Here is a 22578-nt window from a genome sequence, read left to right on the forward strand (position 1 = left end):
TGTAGATTGCCCAGGAATCATACAGCAAATATTGCAATTAATAGCACTGTGGAAATGCCTTCCCATATGACCTTTGAGCTTATACAGTGATCTATTTATTTTGAGAAATATCTAAAAATAACTCAGTTATCTGAGTAATAGAAGATGAAACATCCTTAGTGAACTTTTAAATCACTGTGAAGTGAAGTGAAAGCATCGATCTATCACATAGTTTATTATTACCAAATGCCCCTTGAATAGACTGGGTCCCTAGTACAGTTTGTGATTTTATAAAGATTATGTAATAATCCCTGATGGTGTAGTCATTAGAATGAGTATTGGACTTAAAGTAAGAGCTATGGATTGAATTTCAGCTCAACTACTAAGTGATCATATACAGTTGTACATTAATTGCAGTAATGACCCCATTTACTCACTTCTTCCTAGACCAGCCTAGTCTGACTTTGGACCTAGGCACATGACCCAATTTGGTCACAGGGGTAGTAGCAAACAGGATGCATGCAGAGACTTGTATAGTTAGGCTAGCCCTATTTCCTCCATCTTTGCTATTGTTATGAGAATATGTCCAAGTTAGTCAACTGGAGGATGAAATGCACATTAAGCAGAATTGAATTTCCCCAGTCCCCACAGTTGAGCCAGGTCTCAGTCAATGCTCAACAAATTAGTGGGTGTCAAAACAAGCCAACTCACAGCTGATTTAAGATGCAAAGATAATCTAGTTAAGATCACTTGGCTCCAGTCCAGATAAACTATTATCTCATAGATTTTAATAAATATTTATGTTGGTATGACATTGAGATTTTATGATTGTTTATTATGTTGCATCATCGTAGCAATGTAACACTGATGTAGCAAGAAGTGCTTTCATTACCTATTCAACATTAACTCACTTTGGACACTTACCCTTCTTAAAAGAATCATGATTGCATTCATTTTTTTGTCCTGTTTTTATCCATAGAAGGTCCTGATTAGCTCAAGCCTCTGACCTTACTTTCTAGAAATCTTACATTTTATCTTTAATATTGACATATAGAATCCATCTGGAATTAATTTTTGTGCATGTATGAAACAAAGGTCAGGAGTTATTTTTTACTATCTGGGTACTATTTGACTCAGCATAACTTAGTGAAAAGATCCCTTCATGACTACATTGTAGTGTTACTTTTCACATAAACTAATTGACTATTTTTGTATGGATCTGTTTTGGGCCTCTTGTTCTGTTCTGCTGGTATATTTTTCTAAATTTGCACTAGTACTACAACATATTGTTAACTGTAGCTCTATAATAAGTCTTGATTTCTGGTCCTCTTAATTTTTTATTCTTTATGGATGGTTGGCTTGTGTTAGCATTCATAATCTTTAGCATATCCTTATCATTTGGCCAGAATTTTGATTGTGATAGCCTTGAACTTTCATGTTAACTAACATCTTTACATTATTGAATCTTGTAATCCATAAGAAAGATATATCTTTCCATTTATTTAGATCTTTAATTTCTTTCAACCATGTGTATTGGTTTTACTTGTATAAATGTCTTGCACATATTATATTAGATTTGTTACATAACTTTATGTTTCTGATGTTATTATAACATGCATTATATTCCATTTTCTACTTTTTGTTGCTGGTATATAATGATTTTTGTATGCCAAACTTGCATTAATCAATCTCGCTAATTCACTTTATTAATTCCAATAGTTTGTAGACTACATGGTAAATAATGACATATTTTTCTGTTTCTCATTTATATCCTTTGTCATTACTTATAGTATGGATTATGACTATCACTACAATAGTGAATGTAAATGATGACATCATGTGTTTTTTTTATTTATTACTTCAGTTATTGTAAATACCTACATATATAAGTACATATATATATGTGTGTGTTCTTATCTAATACTTCACTTTGTTTTCTATTAGTCCCAAATGTCCTATTTTATCCTTTGTCTCTCCTTTCATCCTTCCTTTGAAGCAATTGTCATTTCCCCTTCATTTTTAAAACTTCTTTGGGGGGATACTAACCTTATAGATAAAAATATCTATCCCTGATTTATAAGGTTATAATATATGTAATATCATATATAACATATATGTCAATTATCTCTTTCTAGAAATGAAATCCTTTAACTCCACTTAGCCATTCTTTGTGATTGTTGCTTGTTAAACTTGACAGTCCCTTGGATTGACCCATCTGTTTGTTTCTGAGATAATTTTCTTTTCACTTGAATAGTTATCCCTCTAGAATTTTTTTAAGGCAAGTTGGATAGAGACAAATGTGTGTGTGTGTAGATGAGGATTTAGGGGGCAAGATCTGGAAATGTCTTCATTTTGTTTTTACTTTTGAAGGATATTTCATTGAGTATATAATTATCATTTGGCAATTATTTTTTCAACACTTTTAAAATGCTCTTCTTTATATTCTAATATCCATTGTTTCTGTTGAGAAGTCACATCTTAGTTTTGTTGCTGCTTCTTTGAGGAAAAGTGTCTTTGTTTTAACCTTTGATTGTTTTTTAAATATTTATTTTTACTGTTGGTTTCAGAAATTTTATAATGAAGTTCTTAAATGTTGCTTTCTCTTTAGATATTGTAGATCTCCTTGAGTTTGTGGGTTGACATTTTCTTGAGAAAATCATTCAGTATGTCATATTCTCTAATGCCCCATTTCTTCTTTCTCCCTTCTGTATAAGTGTTCAGTTGTATAAACCTATATATGTTAGAATTTTCCAACAGGTTCCATATAGCTTTTATAGTTCTTCATATATTTTCCTTCTCTTTTCTCTTCCATGCACCAGTATGGATGTTTTCTTCTCATCTATATTCAGTTTGCTAAGCCTTTCTTCAATCTTGTCTAATCTGTTATGAAATTCATCTATGTAGTTCTTAATTCCAGTTGTATTTTTCAGCTTCATAATTCGTCTTTGATTTTTTACATAATTTCTAATTCTTGGTGAACTCTTCATCTGTGTCCAATTTGGATCACTTAAAGGTATTCAATTTGTCTGTTCTTGTCTCTTGATCTCACATTTTAATATACCAGTAATTTTTAAACTTAATGCCAGATTTTGTATATGAAAAAATGCAGAATATCTGGATGATGTTTTATTTATACAGAGAGAATTACTTTATCCTCAGGTAGAAACCTAGAATAGGAGAGATTGTAATACATCAAAGAAAGATTGAGGTAAATTAGTGATGAATTTCAGGTTTCATAAGGTTTAGGCAAAATCTAGATTATCTCCTTTTTAAGATTTACCTATCTAGAGTCTGAATTGAAAACCAGGAGTTTTTATGAAGAATTTTCTCTCTCATGAGTCCAAGATCTCAATGTTTATCTCATAAGTACTGTGGGACTGCTAAAATCTGACCTAATGTCCTTAGTTCCTTTTTGCCCAGTTTATAAGCTTCTTACTGAGCAGCCTAAGAATCAGCAAATGCCTCATGTGGAAAACCAAATGTTCACTGTTTTTCAATTTTCTTTTACATTTTTTTAAAACACGTCTTCTAGAGTACAAGCCCCATTAGAGAAAAAAGTGTCTATCTGTTATTTCACCAATGCATTGTGTGTACCTAGAAGGCTGCTAAGAAAATATTAGGTATGAGAAAATTGAATTGAATATCTTTTGAGGACTCAGTACATGATCTATTGTGAAAGGAAGATTGCTTCCAGCTTATTGCTCTGTAAATGTCTAGTAATTTAAATTATATTATTTGAGGTGGTGAACACACAATATGCAGATGATGTATTATATAGAATTGTGTACCTGAAACCTATATAATTTTATTAACCAATGTCACCCAATACATTCAATTAAAAATAAATAAAATAATAAATAAATTATAATATTGTTTGCTCCCTGTGCTACACTATTCTGTTTACAATAATCATTCTGGGTTAGGAAGAATTTCTTAACCCTGGGTATAATTATTGCAGAGGTCATCAATAGTTACTATTACAGTGAGTATTCAGGGGCTGAGAAAATAAGGTAAAATAAGAGAATTTTATTTGAAAAATTAATTGTTGCCTGAAAATGACTATTAACTATTTAAATCTAGGTTTAATATTCATTAGAACATTAAGATTCCCCTGTAACACAAACAAGCAGATTGCAGATAACAAAATATTTCTTGCTACAAATTATTATAGAAAATATATATCCATCTTTTTACTATCAGGAATAAATGAGCTCCCAGGAATCCTATAAAACATATTTCTAATAATGTCAGTGAGATAAAATCAAAGAAAATGAAAATAAGAAAAAAAAACCTGGTCATTATCTCATGTCTAGTGAGTATAAAGCAAGTTACAAATTTCAAAATAAATTGTGGAAAACATCATTATAATATAGTTTTGGTAGATGTGCTCTGCCAATAGATCTACAGTATGAGCAGATTCTGAAACAGAATGACTTGATCCAAGGTGATGGAGATCCAAGACCTCAGTAGAAACCTTCACATATTTTAGCACAGACCAAAGTCCATATTCCTAAAGATTTTATGTAATAAGCTACTTTCTTCCAGGGGTCCAGATAATGGGCCTGCACATATCATAGAGCTTGTTTAAAAACTTAAGGTGAAAAGAAATGTGCCCAAGAATAAAATTCTTCATTTCCAGAGAAGATGACAAATTCTTCTGATCTATATCAATTGAGTCAATGTTAGTAATTGTAGGCTGATATCCCTTCAAACTGGATCCAAACATTCAAAACTGGGTATACCTATACTCCTCAATAAGTATGAGTCTGCTAATTTATTCAACATTCTAACAAAATTTACCAGCAGCTAAATGGGTAACAAATTTAGGATTCCAATATTCATGGGTATCAGGCAGACTATAGACATCAATTTACATCTGTCCAGAATAACATTCTTTGTGACTTATGAGGAAATTTGTTGGGAAAACATACTAGCTTACTTTTAGCCTTAGTTAATCTGCATTCACTCTGTGTGCAGAGCATGGTTTCCCAGACCCTAAAAGTAACCAAAGAAAGACAGTTAATAGTCCATTCATAGAAACCTGAGAAACTTGTTACTCTTCAGAATCCAAGATATTTCATATGTATGGTAACTCAAGATCACAGTAAATAAGCACATTTTGTTCAGGTTAATCCAGATCCCAGAAACTCATTTCCCCAGTCTAGTGGAGAGTAGGAAGTTTGGTTTTTAGTGTTAGTCTTTTCAGAGTAATGGCAGACACATCTTGATATTTTCAAGTTTCCTCAGAATTAATAAAACCATGAATGATATCTCATTTTTGAACATTCCTTGATATGTAGCTTTTAAAATAATATGAAAGTCAATACAATTGAATAAAATGCAGCAGAAAGAAAGAACTCCTACCCTTTGTGATAGTATGGATGGAACTGGAGAACATTATGCTAAGTGAAATAAGCCATGCAGTGAAAGACAAATACCATATGATCTCACCTGTAAATGGAACCTAATCAATAAAACAAATGAGCAAGCAAAATAGAACCAAAGACATGAAAATAGATAACAAACTGACAGTAACCAGAGGGGATGGAGGAGGGGGATAACAGGCAAAGAAGGGGAAAGGTCACCAAGGAATATGTATAAAGGACCCATGGACTAAGACAAATGGGGGGAGATTAAATGTGAGAGGTGAGGGTGGGTAGGACAGGAGGAGAGTAATGGGGATAAAATGGGAACAACTGTAATTGAATGACAATAAAAGAAAACAAAACAAAACAAAAAAAAAGTCACCTTCCAAACCCTGTCACCTAACAAACAACTCTCCTTTGTTGGAGACGACCAATATTAACAGTTTTTTATGTATCCTTCTGAAGATGTTTTATGCATAAGTTAGCAAAGAGGTTGCAAACTACTGACAGTGATCTGCACCTTGCTTCTTTCACTTAACAAAATTTTAGAGATCATTCTATGATGCGCATACTGGCCGGCAGTATCCATCTCTGCTGCGGATGCTCATTGAAACACGAGAAAAACATACACAGAGACAACCAAGCCCTGTGGGGAAATAGGGACAGAATGGTCACTCTCTCTAGTGGAGAGTGTCATGGCCACTATCTCTAGTAAAGAATGCCCAGTCTCCATTCCCAAGCAGATTTTTATTGAGAATACAAACTTAGTTTGTGGATTCACAGTCTGGCAGAAAAGATCAAAAGAAGTAGATGACTTACAAAGGTGCAGACAGAACCCCCACTGTGATTCTGGGCAGAGCTTGGGGTTTTATCTAACAGGGCTCAAAGGGCTAGATTTGCTTTCCCATCTGTACCTTCAAATTCTAATCTAATAACATCCTCCAGCAAACAGATCTCACAGGATCTTGGATATTCTACGTCCTAGGCCTGATTACCCCGGGGGTTCTGCCATTTCTGGTCTGGGCTGCACCACCCCTGCTATTTCCGCAGGCCTGAGTTAACAGAGAAAACAAAGGCAGCCAGGAGACTTGGATTACTCACTTCTAAGAACAAGGACTCAGGCTTTGACAAAGCTGAGGGGGTAGGGGTTGATGTCCATCACCCCTTCATTTCCACCGCCCCAAGTCTCTTCCCAGAAGCCTCCATGTGATTATGCCTGTCTTCGGCAATTCCCTCCATGGGAAATCTTACCTATCATTGGCTAACTGATCAAGCTTAGGAGGACAGGCATAGAACAGGCAGCGTTCATGCCAGGGAAATAATTTTTGTCTCCTTAGTGGCTCTTGGTCCAGAGGTCTCTCACTCAGCCTAAGTCACGGGGGGTTACAGCTTCCTGAGACCAGGCAGGGTGGTCCCCAACAATTCTACATCAGTGAATAAAAAAACTTTCTCCTTTTAATTAATTAATGTGAAATTCTATTGTAGCCTTAAAAGACCAATAGTAAGAAGAATACTAAGAATGTCTTATAAAAGAATGTCGTTAAGCAATGAAACATACAAATAGAATAAAAGAAAATCTATGTGCACATGTTTAAGCATAAGGCAATTTTAGGTAACTGTTGAGCCCCTAGCAATGGTGGTGAATAGGGAAGTATGTGAAATTGTTCCTATTTGCCTGTAGATATTGCTCCATTAATATGTTAATATTTAATGTTCAAAAATGAGTAATCGGCCAAGGGTTTCAAGCTCAAAATAGACTTCCCATTTATACTCCTCATCTCAAAAGAGGCAAAGACAACAAGAGTGATCTTCTGTGCTAACATTTCCAGTGGGAAAACTGAATTGCTTTGCTTTGGTCCCTCGTATTTTTACTTGTTATCTATCACATAATATTTTAGATGAATTGGTTGCCATTCCTCCATACAAAGAAAAAATCACAAAATTTTAATAAACAGATGATGAAGGTTTATTATCCTTTTACCAGAATAACCACTCTAGTAAATTATTGCTTAAAAGAAAATCTATAGATTCATATAAAGGTTATTATGGGTGAACACTATATAATTTTTCAATAAAATTTAAAATCTAATTTATAGCACATTTGCCAAGTGAATAGTATCTTCTAACTTTCCTTCAAATATCACCAAACTCAATAAAAAACCCACTCACTTAATTTGAAGTATCCCAGGGAGTATCTCACATGTGTCCATTCTGTCCCCCTCGGGACACTGCCATCACAATGTTATGATGTGCTGTTGCTATCACTTCCCTGGAATTTGATGCTCCTCTTGCCCCTAATAGGCCCTACTCGTTAGGGTCATCATGTATTAGATCACCCAAACTAGGATACTTTTGACAATGAAAGGGAGAACTATCACTAATTACACCAGGGATTACCATCACCCAAAAACCGTACTGTTTTGCCCCTGCTGACAGCAACTACTTAAGCTTTGGACTGCACTTCCACAGAAACTAAGTTCATGAAGTCAGGCTGAGGAAAAAATCCTGGACAGATACCAAGCTTTCATGAGACTCAGGACAGCAATACATTTAAGATATAATTCTAATCTGAGGCAGAGCGGACCTTATTAACATAACAGGACACCAGGGGGTAAGGAGAGAGTTGGAAAATAAGTTACCTTTATAAAAGCTTATGTTGGAGTTTAGGAACAGTGAGATCTAATGTCTAATTAGGGTCTTCTTTTTTCCTTTTCAGCATTATCATGCCTTTATACCTTCTCAAATCCTCATTCAATTAGTAAATGGAAAAGCCCTGAGCTTTTCCACTGTAGTTCAAAAAATAAAGGTAAGGTATACCTATGCATGGGATGAAACAAACTGCAGAAAGAGCTGTATCAACAGTGATGACATTAAAGAACAGTCAGCCCCTGGCTGGCGTAGCTCAGCAGATTGAGCGCGGGCTGGGAACCAAAGTGTCCCAGGTTCGATTCCCGGCCAGGGTACATTCCTGGGTTGCAGACCAGAACCCCCAGCAACCACACATTGATGTTTCTCTCTCTCTCTCTCTCTCTCTCTCCCTCCCTTCCCTCTCTAAAAATAAATAAATAAAATCTTTAAAAAAAAAAAGAACAGTCAGAAGTGACTAGCAATAAAACCTACATAGTGATCTGAAACAAGAGGTGATCAGCTACAAACAGGAGGGACTGCATCAAATTAAAAACTTTCGCACAGCAAAGGAAACCATCAACAAAATAAAAAGGGAACCTACTAAATGGGAGAATATATTTGCCAATGATACATCTGATAGGGAGTTGAAATAAAAAATTTATAAAGACTTTGTATAACTTAACACTGAACAAAAACAAACAATCCCATTTAAAAAAGGGTAAAGGACCTGAATAGACACTTCCCCAAAGAGGACATACAGATGGTCAATAGACATATGAAAAGATGCTCAATGTCACTGATCATCAGAGAAATGCAAATTAAAACCACAATAACATGCCACCTCATACCTATTAGAATGGCTACCACCAATAAGTCAACAAACAAGTGTTCACAAGGATGTGGAGAAAAGGGAAACTTTGTATACTTTTGATGGGAATGCAAATTGGAGCAGCCACTGTAGAAAACAGTAATGGAGTTCCCTCAAAAAAATAAAAAATGGAGCTGCCTTATTACCCAGCAATTCCATTTCTGCAAGTATACCTGAAGAAACCCAAAACACTAATTTGAAAGAATATATGTACCTGTATATCATTGCAGAGTTATTAAAAATAGGCAAAATTCAGAAGCAGCCCAAGGGCCCATAAATAGAGCAGTGGATAAATAAATGCTGTGATACAATTATATAATGGAATCCTACTCAGCCATAAAAAAGAAGAAAATCTTACCTTTTGTGACAGTCTGGATGGACCTGAAAGGTATTATGCTAAGTGAAATAAGACAGTCAGTGAAAGACAAATACCATACAATTTTGCTTATATGTAGAATAAATAAACAAAATAAACTAAAAAAGTAGAGATAGACTCAGAGAGAACAGACAGACAGCTGTCAGAGAGGAGGGGTGTTGGGGGGCTGAGAGAAAAACATGAAGGGATTAAGAAAAAAAGAAAAAATACATCTCATAGATACAGAAAACAGTACGGTGATCATCAGAGGAAAAGGCGGGTGAGGGAGATAGAAGAAGATAAATGGGGAGAAATGGTGACAGAAGGAGACTTGACTTTAGGTGGTGAACACACAATACAATATACAGATGATATATTATAGAACTGTAGATTTGAAATCTACATAATTTTATTAACCAATGTCACCTCAATAAATTAAAAAAAAAATTTAAAGCAACCTGTGAACCTGTATACAAAATCTCTACTGTGTTTTGTTAAATCTCTCATGACCTCCTTGGGTATGCTGATAGCTTCTGGTTTGAGACAAATTTTGGCTCAGTTTATCCAAATCTAATAGTTTTATGTATTGGAGAAACTACATCTTAAAACATTTTATCCCTCATATAGTTTAGGAAAGGATACAATTCCATGAAGTCAGTTAGGTCTTTCTTGTGGTTCACTCAAATTTCTTGGGGGACATTCTCAGAAAATAATTAACAGAGCTAAAAGACTATTCAAGGACACAGTGGTAGAAGTAGGATGACAATGAAACAGAAGACCCATTAAACTCTCTACTTCATGGTGTGGTGTTCTATGTAATGCTCCTTGCTGCTTCATTTCTGAACTGTAAGAGGGAAATAATTTAAGCTAAAAGTACTCTTGATACCTATATCATCTTATTAAAGTATTGACAATTTCTAGGGTTGGCAAAAAAGTAAATAAATACAAGATTTTTTTAAGAATCTAAAGGACAAAATATAAAACTAAGAATATTTTAAAATCCAAGTTAAAAAATTAACAATTATATGATGTGGAATTTCAATTAGCATTAAAAAGCTAAAGCAATCAAATAGAAATAAAAGAATAAAACTAAGAATAAAAGCTAAGTTTTCTAAAATTCTAAAACAAATATAAGCTAAACTACATAAAATTTAAAATAAAAAAATTTTGAGGCTAACTTGATAGCAGATAGAGAAGAAGAAAGATGTAACATTAAAATAAGCAGTAAAGTCTAACATAAAAATTTTAAGTGTGAAATTCACTCAAGAGGAAATAAAATGATAAACTTTTTAAAAAGAAGGTTACCATAACAGAGAAAAAAAATATAAATCTTTATAAAAATAAAGTGTAAAAATCATGGAAAAGGGAGATCTAATAACAAGGTAGAGCTAATAAAAATGTATATTAGTATCAAATTCCTCTTGGATCAGCAACATGCTTCATGGATAAAGAGCCAATGGGAGAGGGGAAAAGATGTAGCTCTACTTTTTTCAGTGAATATTTGACACAGAAGTTATTTACATTTAATTTTCAAACAGCTTTAAAGATCAGTTGTTTGGTTCCAAGTCCAAAGTAGTTAGATCCCATGTATCAGAATATCTTTGGAAAAAAGAATACCACAGATATATTAAAAGCAGAAAGCAATAATTTAATGCCTCATAGTTAGAGATGAACAAAAAGTTATAGTATTTTAGAACCCAAAATTTAATAGTATACAGCTACTTAGATATAAGATAATCATCATTACACAATTGAATAGACCTCAAATAAATTAAATTATTTCAGTAAGTACAGTTTTGGAAATTCATAATTTTAACTGAGTTTTAAAAATCTGAAATCAGATTTCATTCTTTGTTGTAAATAAAATGTAAAATTGGTTTTGGAAATAATCATATCAAAAAATTTTAAGGTTTTAATACTAGTGTAACTTTTCATCTAGAAATTTCTCTCCATATTCCACCATCCCTCCACTTGCCCTCACAATCAGGCTCATCATAACAACAGCAAACTACAGTCATTGACTCCACTCTTAAAACACTGATGTTTACTTACTTTCATTGTGCACTGCACCAAAAAAAATATTTTAGAGCTTGAAAGCAGCAAGAGGTAAATTTGACACAATAGCAAGGACCTACGTATTTGACTTGGATTTCCTCATTTCCTCACTGTGATTATAAAAATCACATGTTCCTTTCCCATTTACTTGTTAAAAACTTTTCTTTTAAGTAGGTGTTTTACTGCTTCCTTCACATCTTTGTTTCTGAGACTGTAGATTAAAGGGTTCATCATAGGAGTCATCACCCCATAAAACATGGATACAAGTTTGTCAGTAACATCCAAGTCATCTGAATTGAGTGTCTCTTTAGACTTGGGCTTCATGTACATGAAGAGAATGGTTCCATAGAATATTATCACCACAGTCAGATGGGCTGAGCAAGTAGAGAAAGCTTTGTTTCTCCCCTCTGAAGTGTGGATCTTGAGGATACTGGAAATGATTAATGAGTAAGAGATGACAATCAAGAGCAGGGGCATCAGTGTGAACAATGTCGTGGCCACAAGCATGATGAACTCATTGTCTGAGATGTCATCACAGGCCATCTTCATGACAGCCAGAATTTCACAGGAGAAATGATTGATGACATTGTTCCTACAAAAGGTCAGCTGTACCACAAATGTAGTTTGTACAGCAGAGTTGATAACCCCTGCAAACCAGGACCCAGCTGCCATGGGCAGATAGGAATTCTTGCTCATGATGGCAGGATATCTCAGAGGGTTGCAGATAGCCACATATCGGTCAAAGGCCATCATGCCCAGGAGCACACACTCTGTTGTCCCCATGGCCAAGCCAAGGAACATCTGCACCGTACAGCCAGAGAAAGAGATGGTCTTTCTTTCTGAGAGGAAGCTCACCAGTGTGGAAGGGATGGAGGTGGTAGTGTAGCAGATGTCCAAGAAAGAGAGGTTTCCCAGGAAGAAGTACATAGGGGTGTGAAGGTGGGAGTCCAAGATGCTGATTAAAATAAGGGTGCCATTGCCCAGAAGGATGACCATGTACATTATTAAGATTAGCACAAAAAAGAGTAGCTCAAGACTTGGGTAACCAGAAAGGCCCTTTAAAAAGAATTCCACCAGAATAGTTTGGTTCTCCCATTCCATTTTACTTTTCTCTTTTACCTGTGAATATTCAAATAATTAAAAATAATAATAATTTCTTTAATATGATAACTTCAAGTTCATCAATGTATAAATATAAAAGTTTGCCATGAACCCAATAAGAAGAAGGAAGAGAGAAAATAAGGAAAAGAAAGAAGAGGGAAAAAATGGTGAGGGAGTAAAGAAACAAACAATACAAAGAAGAGTATGAGGGAGCTTTCTAACAATCACTCTTTCTGCACCAGCAAGTTCATGAGGTTTTATTAATACATTACCTCATTTAAACGCCACAATCCTTATCATTTTAAAGATAAGAAATTTTTCTAAATTAACCTAAGAGAGTTTATTTTAGCCTGAAGTTCTAAAATTAACATGTAGCAAAGCCCAGGATCAAACTCCAACTTGACTGTCTTCCATAATTATGGGTTTTTATTAATGAACTATAAAAGCAATACAGAATGAATTACATTAGCGATTGGGTTAATTAACTTGTAAAGACAACCCAGCTCCCAGACCAAGAAAACTCAGCAGTAATGCCCTGCACATTAAAACACTGAAAGACATGTGTCAGTCTGATGAGAGAAGGTCAGCAATAACACCAGGCAGTGTTTATTGACTGATTGCCAAAAACAAAAACAAAAAAGCAGGTAAAATTCATGGAAAGCCCAATAATATGTTGCCTTTTTATTACAATGTTTTATTGCTCTTTAGCTATCAGGCCCTGACTCAGAATAGGCCCTCAGAGTTCTTTGTTATCTATTGTTTGATCCTTACTGCCTGACAATGATTAATGAGCTTTACCTGTATTCTTGTGCAAACAAACTCAATAAAAACCCATTGAGGAAAAGGCTCTTGGCCTTCTCCTTTGAGAGATCAGCCACCTTTCCTCCCCAAGCAGATCTTGTCTTGGTAGACTTATTCTCATTCATGGCAGTGGGGGTGGGGGGTGGGGTGGGATGGGGGGGCAGAAATATTCTTTTTGTGTGGAATATAGAGTAATTTTTTAATTTTTATTTTCTAAATCATCATACAGTAAAATTGATTTTGTTTACTTTGTTATACAGTTCTGTAAATTTTAAAACATGTCTAGATCATGCAACTACTACCATAATCAGGACATGGAACTCTTTGATCACCCTAAAATCCCCATTGGGCTAACCCTTTATAGCCACCGCTTTCATCCACTCATAAATTCTATCAAGGGCTAATTTTTCATCCCTACAGTTTTACCTTTTCCAGAATGTCATATAAATGGAAATATATGAGCCATTGGTGTCTGGTTTCTCTTAGCATAAAGCAGTGAGATTCATTCAAGTTGTTATTGCTGACTAGTATTCCAGTACACAGTTTATTTATTCACCTATTTAAAGACACTTGGGTCATTTCCAAGTTGGGGCAATTATGAATAGAGCTGCTATAAATATTTATGCCCAGATTTTTGTGTTAACAGTTTTCATTTTTCTAAGGTAAATGTCCATGAGCAGAATACTGGATGTTATGAGACATGCATACTTAAGTTTATTAGACACTGCAGTTTTTCAGAATGGCTATGTCATTTTTGCACTCCAACCAAAAATGTATAAGATTTCAACACTTGGCATTGTTAGCATATGTATTTTTTACACATTCTAATATGCATGCTGTGATATTTCTTCAAAATTTAAATTTGCATGTCCCTAATGACTAATGTTTGGGGAATTTTTTTCATTCTTATATTCCTTTTAGTAAAGTGTCATTCATGTTTTTGCCCATTTTTAATTGGGTTGTTTGTTTCCTTATTGTTAAGTTTTGAGAGTTCTTTATTGAAGGTGCTCTGCCCCCCCATCCCACCCCACCCCCCACCCCCACTGCCATGAATGAGAATAAGTCTACCAAGACAAGATCTGCTTGGGGAGGAAAGGTGGCTGATCTCTCAAAGGAGAAGGCCAAGAGCCTTTTCCTCAATGGGTTTTTATTGAGTTTGTTTGCACAAGAATACAGGTAAAGCTCATTAATCATTGTCAGGCAGTAAGGATCAAACAATAGATAACAAAGAACTCTGAGGGCCTATTCTGAGTCAGGGCCTGATAGCTAAAGAGCAATAAAACTTCTGAGGAACAAACTCACTTCTTGCTTGGACCCTTATTTAATTGAGAGCATTCCAAACAAAGCAGGTTTAACAGGATTTTACATATTCTTTCTTAGGCCTGATTGCCTGGGGAACCTGCCCTTTCCAGCACTGGGCTGCCCTCTGTCATTGTTTCAGGCTTGAGTCAGGCAGGGGAAGTAAGGCAGCCAAGAGATTAGGAGACTTCTCGCAAACAGAATGAGGACTCAGGCTTTGTCAAAGCCACGGGGCGAGGGTCCATCACCCCCTTTTGCAGTAGCCCCCCAAGTCCTTCTTTGGGGGCTTCCCACATGATCATGCCTGTGTTAGGTCATTCCCCCCTTGGGGAATGTTACCGATCATTGGCTAATGAGCAAGCATTGGGGGCCAGTTATGGATGAAGTAAAAGGAGCAGGAGCAGTGCTCCTGCAAGGGAGATAAGCTTTGTCTGCTTAGTGGCTTCTGGTCTGAAGGTCGCTCCCTCAGCCTTAGCCTTGCGGGGGCGGGTTACAGCTTCTGAAACCAGGTAGGGCGGTTCCCAACACCTTATATATTCTGGCTATGAATCATTTATCAGATATATCATGCACATATTGTCTACAAGTCTATGACTTGTCTTCTAATTCTCCTAATGCAAACACCTTTAGTTGCCATTTTTATCAGTTGCTTCTTTCCTTTGTAAGATTTTATTTATTTATTTATTTATTTATTTATTAGAGAGAAGAAGGGAAGGAAAAAGAGAGGGAAAGAAACATCAATGTGTGATTGCCTCTCACCCACCCCCCACCAGGGACTTGGCCAGCAACCCAGGCATATGCCCTAGACCAGGAATCAAATCAGCGACCCTTTGATTCACAAGCCTGCACTCAACTACTGAGTCACACCAGCCAGGACTAATTAGTTGCTTCTTAAGTCCAACTGAAAGAAAGATGATGACCAAAAAGACATCTTCCAAAAGTTCACTGACACCTCTTACCTTGAGTGAATACTCAGGGAAATAACTACTGCCATCACTCAGGAATCAGAAAGGGTAGGTTTTTGCATTCAAAGATCTTTACTCATAAAGTCTCAGGCCATTCCTGTTCTTTTTTTTTTCCAAAATAGTGTCTCCCCACACACACACACACTAATTTCCAGCAATATCCTGGTTCAAGGACACAGAATCCATTGAAAGTGCTCTAACCCATTCACAAAACAAATAAGCTCTTAGCGTGTAGACTATTTCTCCTTATTCAGGAAGCTTGGAGGGAATTTTACATCTGAACTGAATACTTTTGACATATTTCAACTAGCTTCTAATTACCTATATTTACCTTTGGTCATTATTAGGATACTTATTTCATTCTATTTTGTCCTTATTCCAATCAATTCTACACTTTTTACTTTGAGATTCTTTTATACCCTAAAGATATATGCTTCTTTTACTCTGAGGCCCAGATCACCTTTGTAAAGCTAGCCACCCAAATCCTAATCCTAGTAAATGATAACTGAAAGGCAATCTCACTGTCTCACAAAGCAAGCTCGCTTTGCCTATTAAAAAGAACCTGAGTTTTTTAAATGAAGTTGAGATTTTTACTGACATGCAGATATGCTTCTGAGCAAATCTTTCTACAGAAAATGTTCTGTAAATGATAGAAAACTTCTAGCATGAAGTCACGGGATGTTAAAACTATTACAGTACAATAAATACAATCGGCTCCTCCACAGCTCCAACCACAGAGAGGAGTAGGCCGCTATCAACTTTGGAGGGGAACATGCTGTGAGATGGCTTTCACAATTAACAGGGAAAAGCTCAAGCACTGCCCAACAAAAGGGCATCGTGCAAGTCTGTGCTGTAGATGGAATCACCCACAGGGGACTCCACCTCCTGTTTCCCCAGCTTTGCTTCTTTCCAGCCCTGTCCTGCCTGGGGGCCTGCATCAGCAAAAAGCTGTAGCTTCAGCCCACATTGCTCCCTTCAGTCCTCACTGAGAGCCCTTGTTCAGGGGATTGGATGAGTGATGACAGGCCTCTGGTTATGCACAGGACACATACTCTATATGCTTTCTATATGAATTAAACCTGCCTATGGCCAGCAATGTCCTCAGGGCTAGGGTCCCTTATCCATGTCCCCACTGCTTGCAAGGCCAGTAGCTAGCTTTGTGACCTTGAGCAATTTGCGTAACTTCTGTATCTCAATATCCTTACATTTAACAGAGGATTTTAATAGCATTATCAAGTGCTCTTGGAAGGGTAAATAAAACAATGCCTGGAAAGCACCTAGCACATGGTAAGCACTGTTTGGTTTCCTTCGTCTTCCCTCAACTTTTTCTTTTTTCAAGGCCTTTTACATTGTGGGTCCCAGTTTCATGCTCTTACAAGAGTACCTTTAAATTTTCACAATCAGACTTATTCCAATATCTGGTCTCTTCTTACCCAACCAACCTACTAATAATTCTCATCACATATGGTATGACATGGGTGCACATTACACCAAACTCTATTCACTTTGCAATGAAGAGCATTATACAAGTACAGTATAGCAGAGGCCAGTGCCACTTAAAACAATGAACTCACAGGTTGGCATTATTTTAAAGAGGGGCTATTTAAATTCATTCATCTAAAAGTTAGAGTTAAAGTGTGACAAATATTATGCCTCAGTTACCATAGAAATACATTACCACCACCACCAATGAAAAGAATTAAACACACTCAAAACAATTTTCAAGACTCATGCATACATAACAGTGAAAGTCAAATTCTTTCCTATTAGCTAAGAACTCATCGCTCTTTTTTATTTCCTTTTTACACTGATCAAAAGACGTATTCAAAAACATGTAATGAAGTTTTCAAACAGCACTCCCAGTGGAGAGGCGCCGGGACAGGGACTGTCTGCTCGTGATTGGTACTGGACAAGCATTTGCTAACTGAACCAAATAGAAATGGATTGGTGCTGTGAGGTAAATTGTTACAGAATCCAAGTTTTGGTGACACCAGCCTACTTTATGTTCTGGATCAAGAGTACAAATCTGCTGCCTATTGTACAGCAACCTCGCTGGACCAGTGAGAAATGACACCATCAGATATGTAGGCACTTGTACTAAGGACCAGTGAACTATATTCTGACTAAATGAACCTTTATTTTCTGTAAGATAAATTCTACACCTATATATCCATCTTTTTTGACATTTAAATTACTTTATATTTCAAATTACTTTTTTGATCATATTTGTTCAATTTTTCTTCATCTTCTAAATATATACAAGAAAATCCACTCAGAAATTTTTTAGTCCTATTCTCTGTAGACTCTCTGCGGTAAGATATATTATATTCCAAAACATATATCCTATATCAACTCAGTTCATTGGCCTGACATCCCTTGGATTTGTGTTATTGGTATGTTTGCAGCAATTACATCTAAATGGAGGGTTCACTCACCTCCTAGGTTGCAACACACAGAAGATTGTTTTGCCTTGTTCTTCTATTTGCAGGCTTTTAAATGAAATTTTCTGTGAGGTTGAACTTCTGAAGGTGTTATCACTGAGAAGACAGTGTCATAGGACTTGTTTTCTGGAAAACATTGATAGCAAAGGTACGATTTCAAAATTTTTTTAAAGCCTATATGGTACTACCAAATATCATTGATTACAAAGGAAGTATACAGTATTTTGGTTATGCTAGTTCAAAGTAAGAGGAAAATGAATATTTGAGAATATGGACAATTTCATTAGCTCTTCAAGCCCAGGTGGAAATATTGCCCCATTCTGAAGACCCAGGAAATGCTCTAAAGAATCTTCTGCAGGCTCAGGAAAGCCATTTAAATATTTCTTGCTCTCAGGGACTTATGCAATTTTGCAAGCCACAACTTTAAATTGCTTCAGGGGAAAGGTGTTCAAAACTTTTGAAAATTTAAGAATAATCCCCTAAAGACTTAATTATACTGGATCCATTACTATATTTCAAATAACCAGTCAGAAGTCTTGAGGATGTATCTTCTATTCTCAGTCTATTATCAGATACTGTTGCAATCCTCAACCCAAACATATTCTAATTGGTTTGTCCAGAATTTTGTTCATTTTACCATACTTTATTGGTAATATAGTAGAAATACTTCATTTACCTATCCTAAGGCTTAGTTATTAGTAAGAAGAATAAGAATAAAAATATATAAGGTTCTAGACTTTGTTTTAAGAATTCTATACATATTGATATTTAATTTTAATTAGTTAAATTAGTGAGAAAAGACAAAAGGGTTTTATTTTACAAAATAATGGAAAATCATTTGACTCAAGCTCAGAATTTATATGTGCTTATGTGAATGAGTGGCATTTTGAAATTCACAATAAATTCAAAATTTTGAAACCATATAATGAAAACATAGAAGGTATCAAAGTATTTGGTTTCCTTATTGTAACTGTACAACCTAATTTGTAACTCAGTCCCACTCCATACTATAGGCATCTCCAAAGAATGCACCTAAACAGACAGACCTATCACCCAGATTAATTGGCATAAAATCACCAAGAGGTAGGATAGTAAGAAGCTAAGAAAGTTCATGGGTAAGTGCAATGGGGAAGCTGAGACAAGAAAATTAAACAAGGCCAAACAGTTTGAGCAACTTATAGACAGTTGTGTGAATCCCAAGAACTTATCTCCCCTAACCAAGGACACTTGAGAGTGAATGGTTTATACCTCTCCTCCCTAACCAGTGATCACCCTGGTCTGGGACATAGAGAACAGAGACCCAATTAATGTCATTTGTGCCAGCTAAACCCAAGGACAGATGAAGTTGGGAACAAATAACAAAAAATCCCATTAAAAACCAGACAGACCCAAGATAAAAGTAAAACCAGACAGACCAAAGATATTCTTTGGTATAACAGACCAAAACATATTTCCAAAACCTATGCACTCATTTTAACACATCAGCATATTAAAAATGTAGCTGGAAAGCTGATGAATATACTGCTGAAACCATCCCCTAAGATTCTAACCTGCAGAAAAAAAAGATAAAAAGCCCTCAGAACAAAGACTCAGTGTGGGCTCACTCTAGAGCATGCCCTTGCCCCTTGTTGGACATGAACTTTTTATATCCTTTTGAACTCTAAGGGTTTTAAGGAGTCTTGCAGCCAAGGGAGCAGTGGGCAGTGGCAGCTGGACCCAGGCTTACCTCCTAATCCTGTCTCCAGGGGGTCAGCTTTTTCTCTGACTTCCAGGTGAGCTAATAGCAGCCCAGTTGTGCTCACTTCTTTCCTATAACTTTTCTAGGGAGCCAAAGTAGCCTCACCTAGGCACTCTCCTTTTATGTCTCCTACCCTAAGTCTTTCCTTTGTTTCACTGTCCCCAGCCTTAATAAATGTATTCTCAAAATCACCTGAACTTGTTCTGTGAAAGCTTTCCTGTATGAAGTCAGGAACCCTGCTACAGCCTGAGGCAGAGCACTCCAGGCCTGTGTCTATCTGGTAACAACGACCTATCTAATTTAAACAATTAGGACATGTGCTCAGTCATATTCTATTTGGCCAACAGTTCTGTTTAGGGGTTTTTTTTCTGTAAAATAAAAGACAAAGTTTTTATTTTCACCAATAACTTTATTGAGTTGGATATTTTGAGTATGCTGGCTATCTCCCACATGGTATAACATTGATTATTCTCAGTTAATGTCTCAGCTTGATTGCTATCAACTTCAACTGGTCTACCTGACTATGGAGCATCGTCCAGTGAGAATATCCAGCATGAAACTTGGCAAACTACTTTTGACATGTTCAATCAGTCACAGCACAAATCTTTCTTTGCATTTCAGTTTTGTTTTTACCTTCCTTGAAATAATAAAGCATAATATACCAAAAATATTGCATATTTTCTTCCATCTTCAATATTAAAATGGCTACACAAAAATTTACCAATTTTGGTAAGTTTTTTTAATGCATGCTGATATAACAGCTGTCACAATACAATCTAACAAAATTGTTTCAAATGAAGTTAAAGACAACTAAGCACTACTTTGGCCAGCCCAATACTTCTACAGGCAGTGCTTGCCTTTTCTTGAACTGCTTCACCCAAGTAATGAATGCAGTTTGTTTACCATAAAACCACTAATCCAGACAAAATAGATTTTTGCTGAAGTCTAAAAGTATGGGGAAAAAATTACAAAATGAATAGGAAACAAGTTAAAACTGGGTGTTTAACATTGTTTCTGAAATTCAGTGACCTGATGACAACGGATTGCTTCTCAGACAGTCTTCTAGGCTTGTTTCCCAAGAGCAGAGCTCTTTACCCATGTCTTCCTTTCTTTACCGTAAGTCACAGGGGATCCTTAAAATCCTTTATCCAGCATTGCATAAGTGAAGCACCCAATTAAATCACATCAGAGCGATGTTTCAAGCAAATGAAATTATTCCTTTACTTTTCTTGGCAGAGAAGTTTTAGTTGCTACTTTTTTCAACCTATTGCATTAATGCTGGAACATGGGTGATAATTTTATAAAGTTAAATAAGGCCCCACACCAAAAATAATTTTTTAAGCTATAGTTATCTGTTATATCATCACCTAGGATATAAAAAATGTTCTAATGGGCATGTAGTTCAACTCAGACCCAATGTGTAATCTCCAGGCCTAAAGAAATTGCTTAAACAATTTATTTTTTCTGTCTTTTTGTTTTATTGTTGTTCAAGTACAGTTGTCTCCACTTTCCCCCAACCACTCCCCCCACTCCAGCCATCTTCACCTCCCACCCTCTATCCTACCCCCCTTTGGCTTTGCCCATGTGTCCTTTATACATGTTCTTTCATGACCCTTCCCCTGCCCCCCCCCATTATTCCCACCCACCTCCCCTCTGGTTACTGTCAGTTTGTTCTTTATTTCAATGTCTCTGATTATATTTTGTTTGCTTGTTTGTTTTGTTGATTAGGTTCCACTTATAGGTGAGATCATATGGTATTTGTCTTTTACTACCTGGCTTATTTCACTTAGCATAAGGCTCTCTAGATCCATCCATGCTGTTGCAAAAGGTAGGAGCTCCTTCTTTCTTTCTCCTGTGTAGTATTCCACTGTGTAAATGTACCATAGTTTCTTTTTTTGATCCACTCATTTACTGATGGGCATTGTGCTGCTTGAACATTGAGGTGCATAGGTTCTTTTGAATTGGTGTTTCAGAATTCTTAGGATATAATCCCAGCAGTGGTATTGCTGGGACAAAAGGCAGTTCCGTTTTTATTTTTCTGAGAAAATTCCATACTGTTTTCCACAGTGGCTGCACCAGTCTGCATTCCCATCAACAGTGTACTAGGGTTCCCTTTTTTCCACAGTCTAGACAGCACTTGTTGTTTGTTGATTTGGTTATAATGGCCATTCTGACCTGTGTGAAGTGGTATCTCATTGTGGTTTTAACTTACATCTCTCTGATGGCTAGTGGTGCTGAGCATTCTTTCATATGTCTATGGGCCCTGTGTAGGTCCGCCTTGGACAGGTGTCTTTCAGACTTTACTTTTTTTTCCACTATGAGTGAACTTTTCTAACACAATTAGGCACCAGCTGATTTTAATATTCAATCAAGCATGAGAACCACTGATCTAGTAGAGAGTCTCTCAAACTTTAGTACATTAATAGATTTTTGTAAGACATTTACTTTAATAAAGCTGGCCTGCAACAGCTATTTTCTTGAATGACAATGTAATAATGTGGGGTAATGTATTATTTTCATTTGGTCCATTATCATTAGTGACCATTTCTGTTTCCTATATTTTCATGATCTGTGCCATACTGAGAATCAATTCAGCTGAAGAGGGGAAAATAAAGCCTCTTCTATGAGCTCAGACCTCATAACAGTGTTGATTCTTCTTTTTGTACATAAAGCTGAAGTCCAAAGACATGACTTCAGACAAACTGATTACCTGGTTCTGTGGGACAGTCATCCCCATGCTCAATTCTATCATCTATAGCCTGAGGAGCAAGGAGGTACATGCCTGGAGCTATGAAAATTAATGAATAGGCCCTGTTTCTGGAGAAAATTTTAAGAAATTGACATCTTTGAGAGTTCAGTTGCATGAAAAAAGCTCACATATTTTGAGACATGGGTTTTAAACATAAACAGAACAAAAGAAGGTCATATGTTGACTCACAGTTTCAGAGTTAGAAGAAATCTCAAGAGCTTGGAGTCCAATTA

The 22578-nt window shown here is 36.1% G+C and overlaps 1 protein-coding gene across 1 annotated transcript; it reads right to left on the reverse strand.

Moving 5' to 3' along the window:
• Positions 1-11395: 11395 nt before the first annotated feature.
• LOC123820034 (olfactory receptor 13C9) lies at positions 11396-12358 on the reverse strand. The gene has a single exon (XM_045840710.1). It carries the CDS (start codon positions 12350-12352, stop codon positions 11396-11398), a length of 957 nt encoding a protein of 318 aa, XP_045696666.1. The 5' UTR covers positions 12353-12358.
• Positions 12359-22578: the final 10220 nt, after the last annotated feature.

This window comes from Phyllostomus hastatus, unplaced genomic scaffold (assembly GCF_019186645.2).
Source record: "Phyllostomus hastatus isolate PE091 unplaced genomic scaffold, TTU_PhHast_1.1 phas_contig_34, whole genome shotgun sequence".
Lineage (NCBI taxonomy): Eukaryota > Metazoa > Chordata > Mammalia > Chiroptera > Phyllostomidae > Phyllostomus > Phyllostomus hastatus.

Bases quoted from the DNA above. Each gene is read 5' to 3' on its own strand.
- LOC123820034 (XM_045840710.1), bottom strand. From the start codon at position 12,352: ATGGAATGGGAGAACCAAACTATTCTGGTGGAATTCTTTTTAAAGGGC.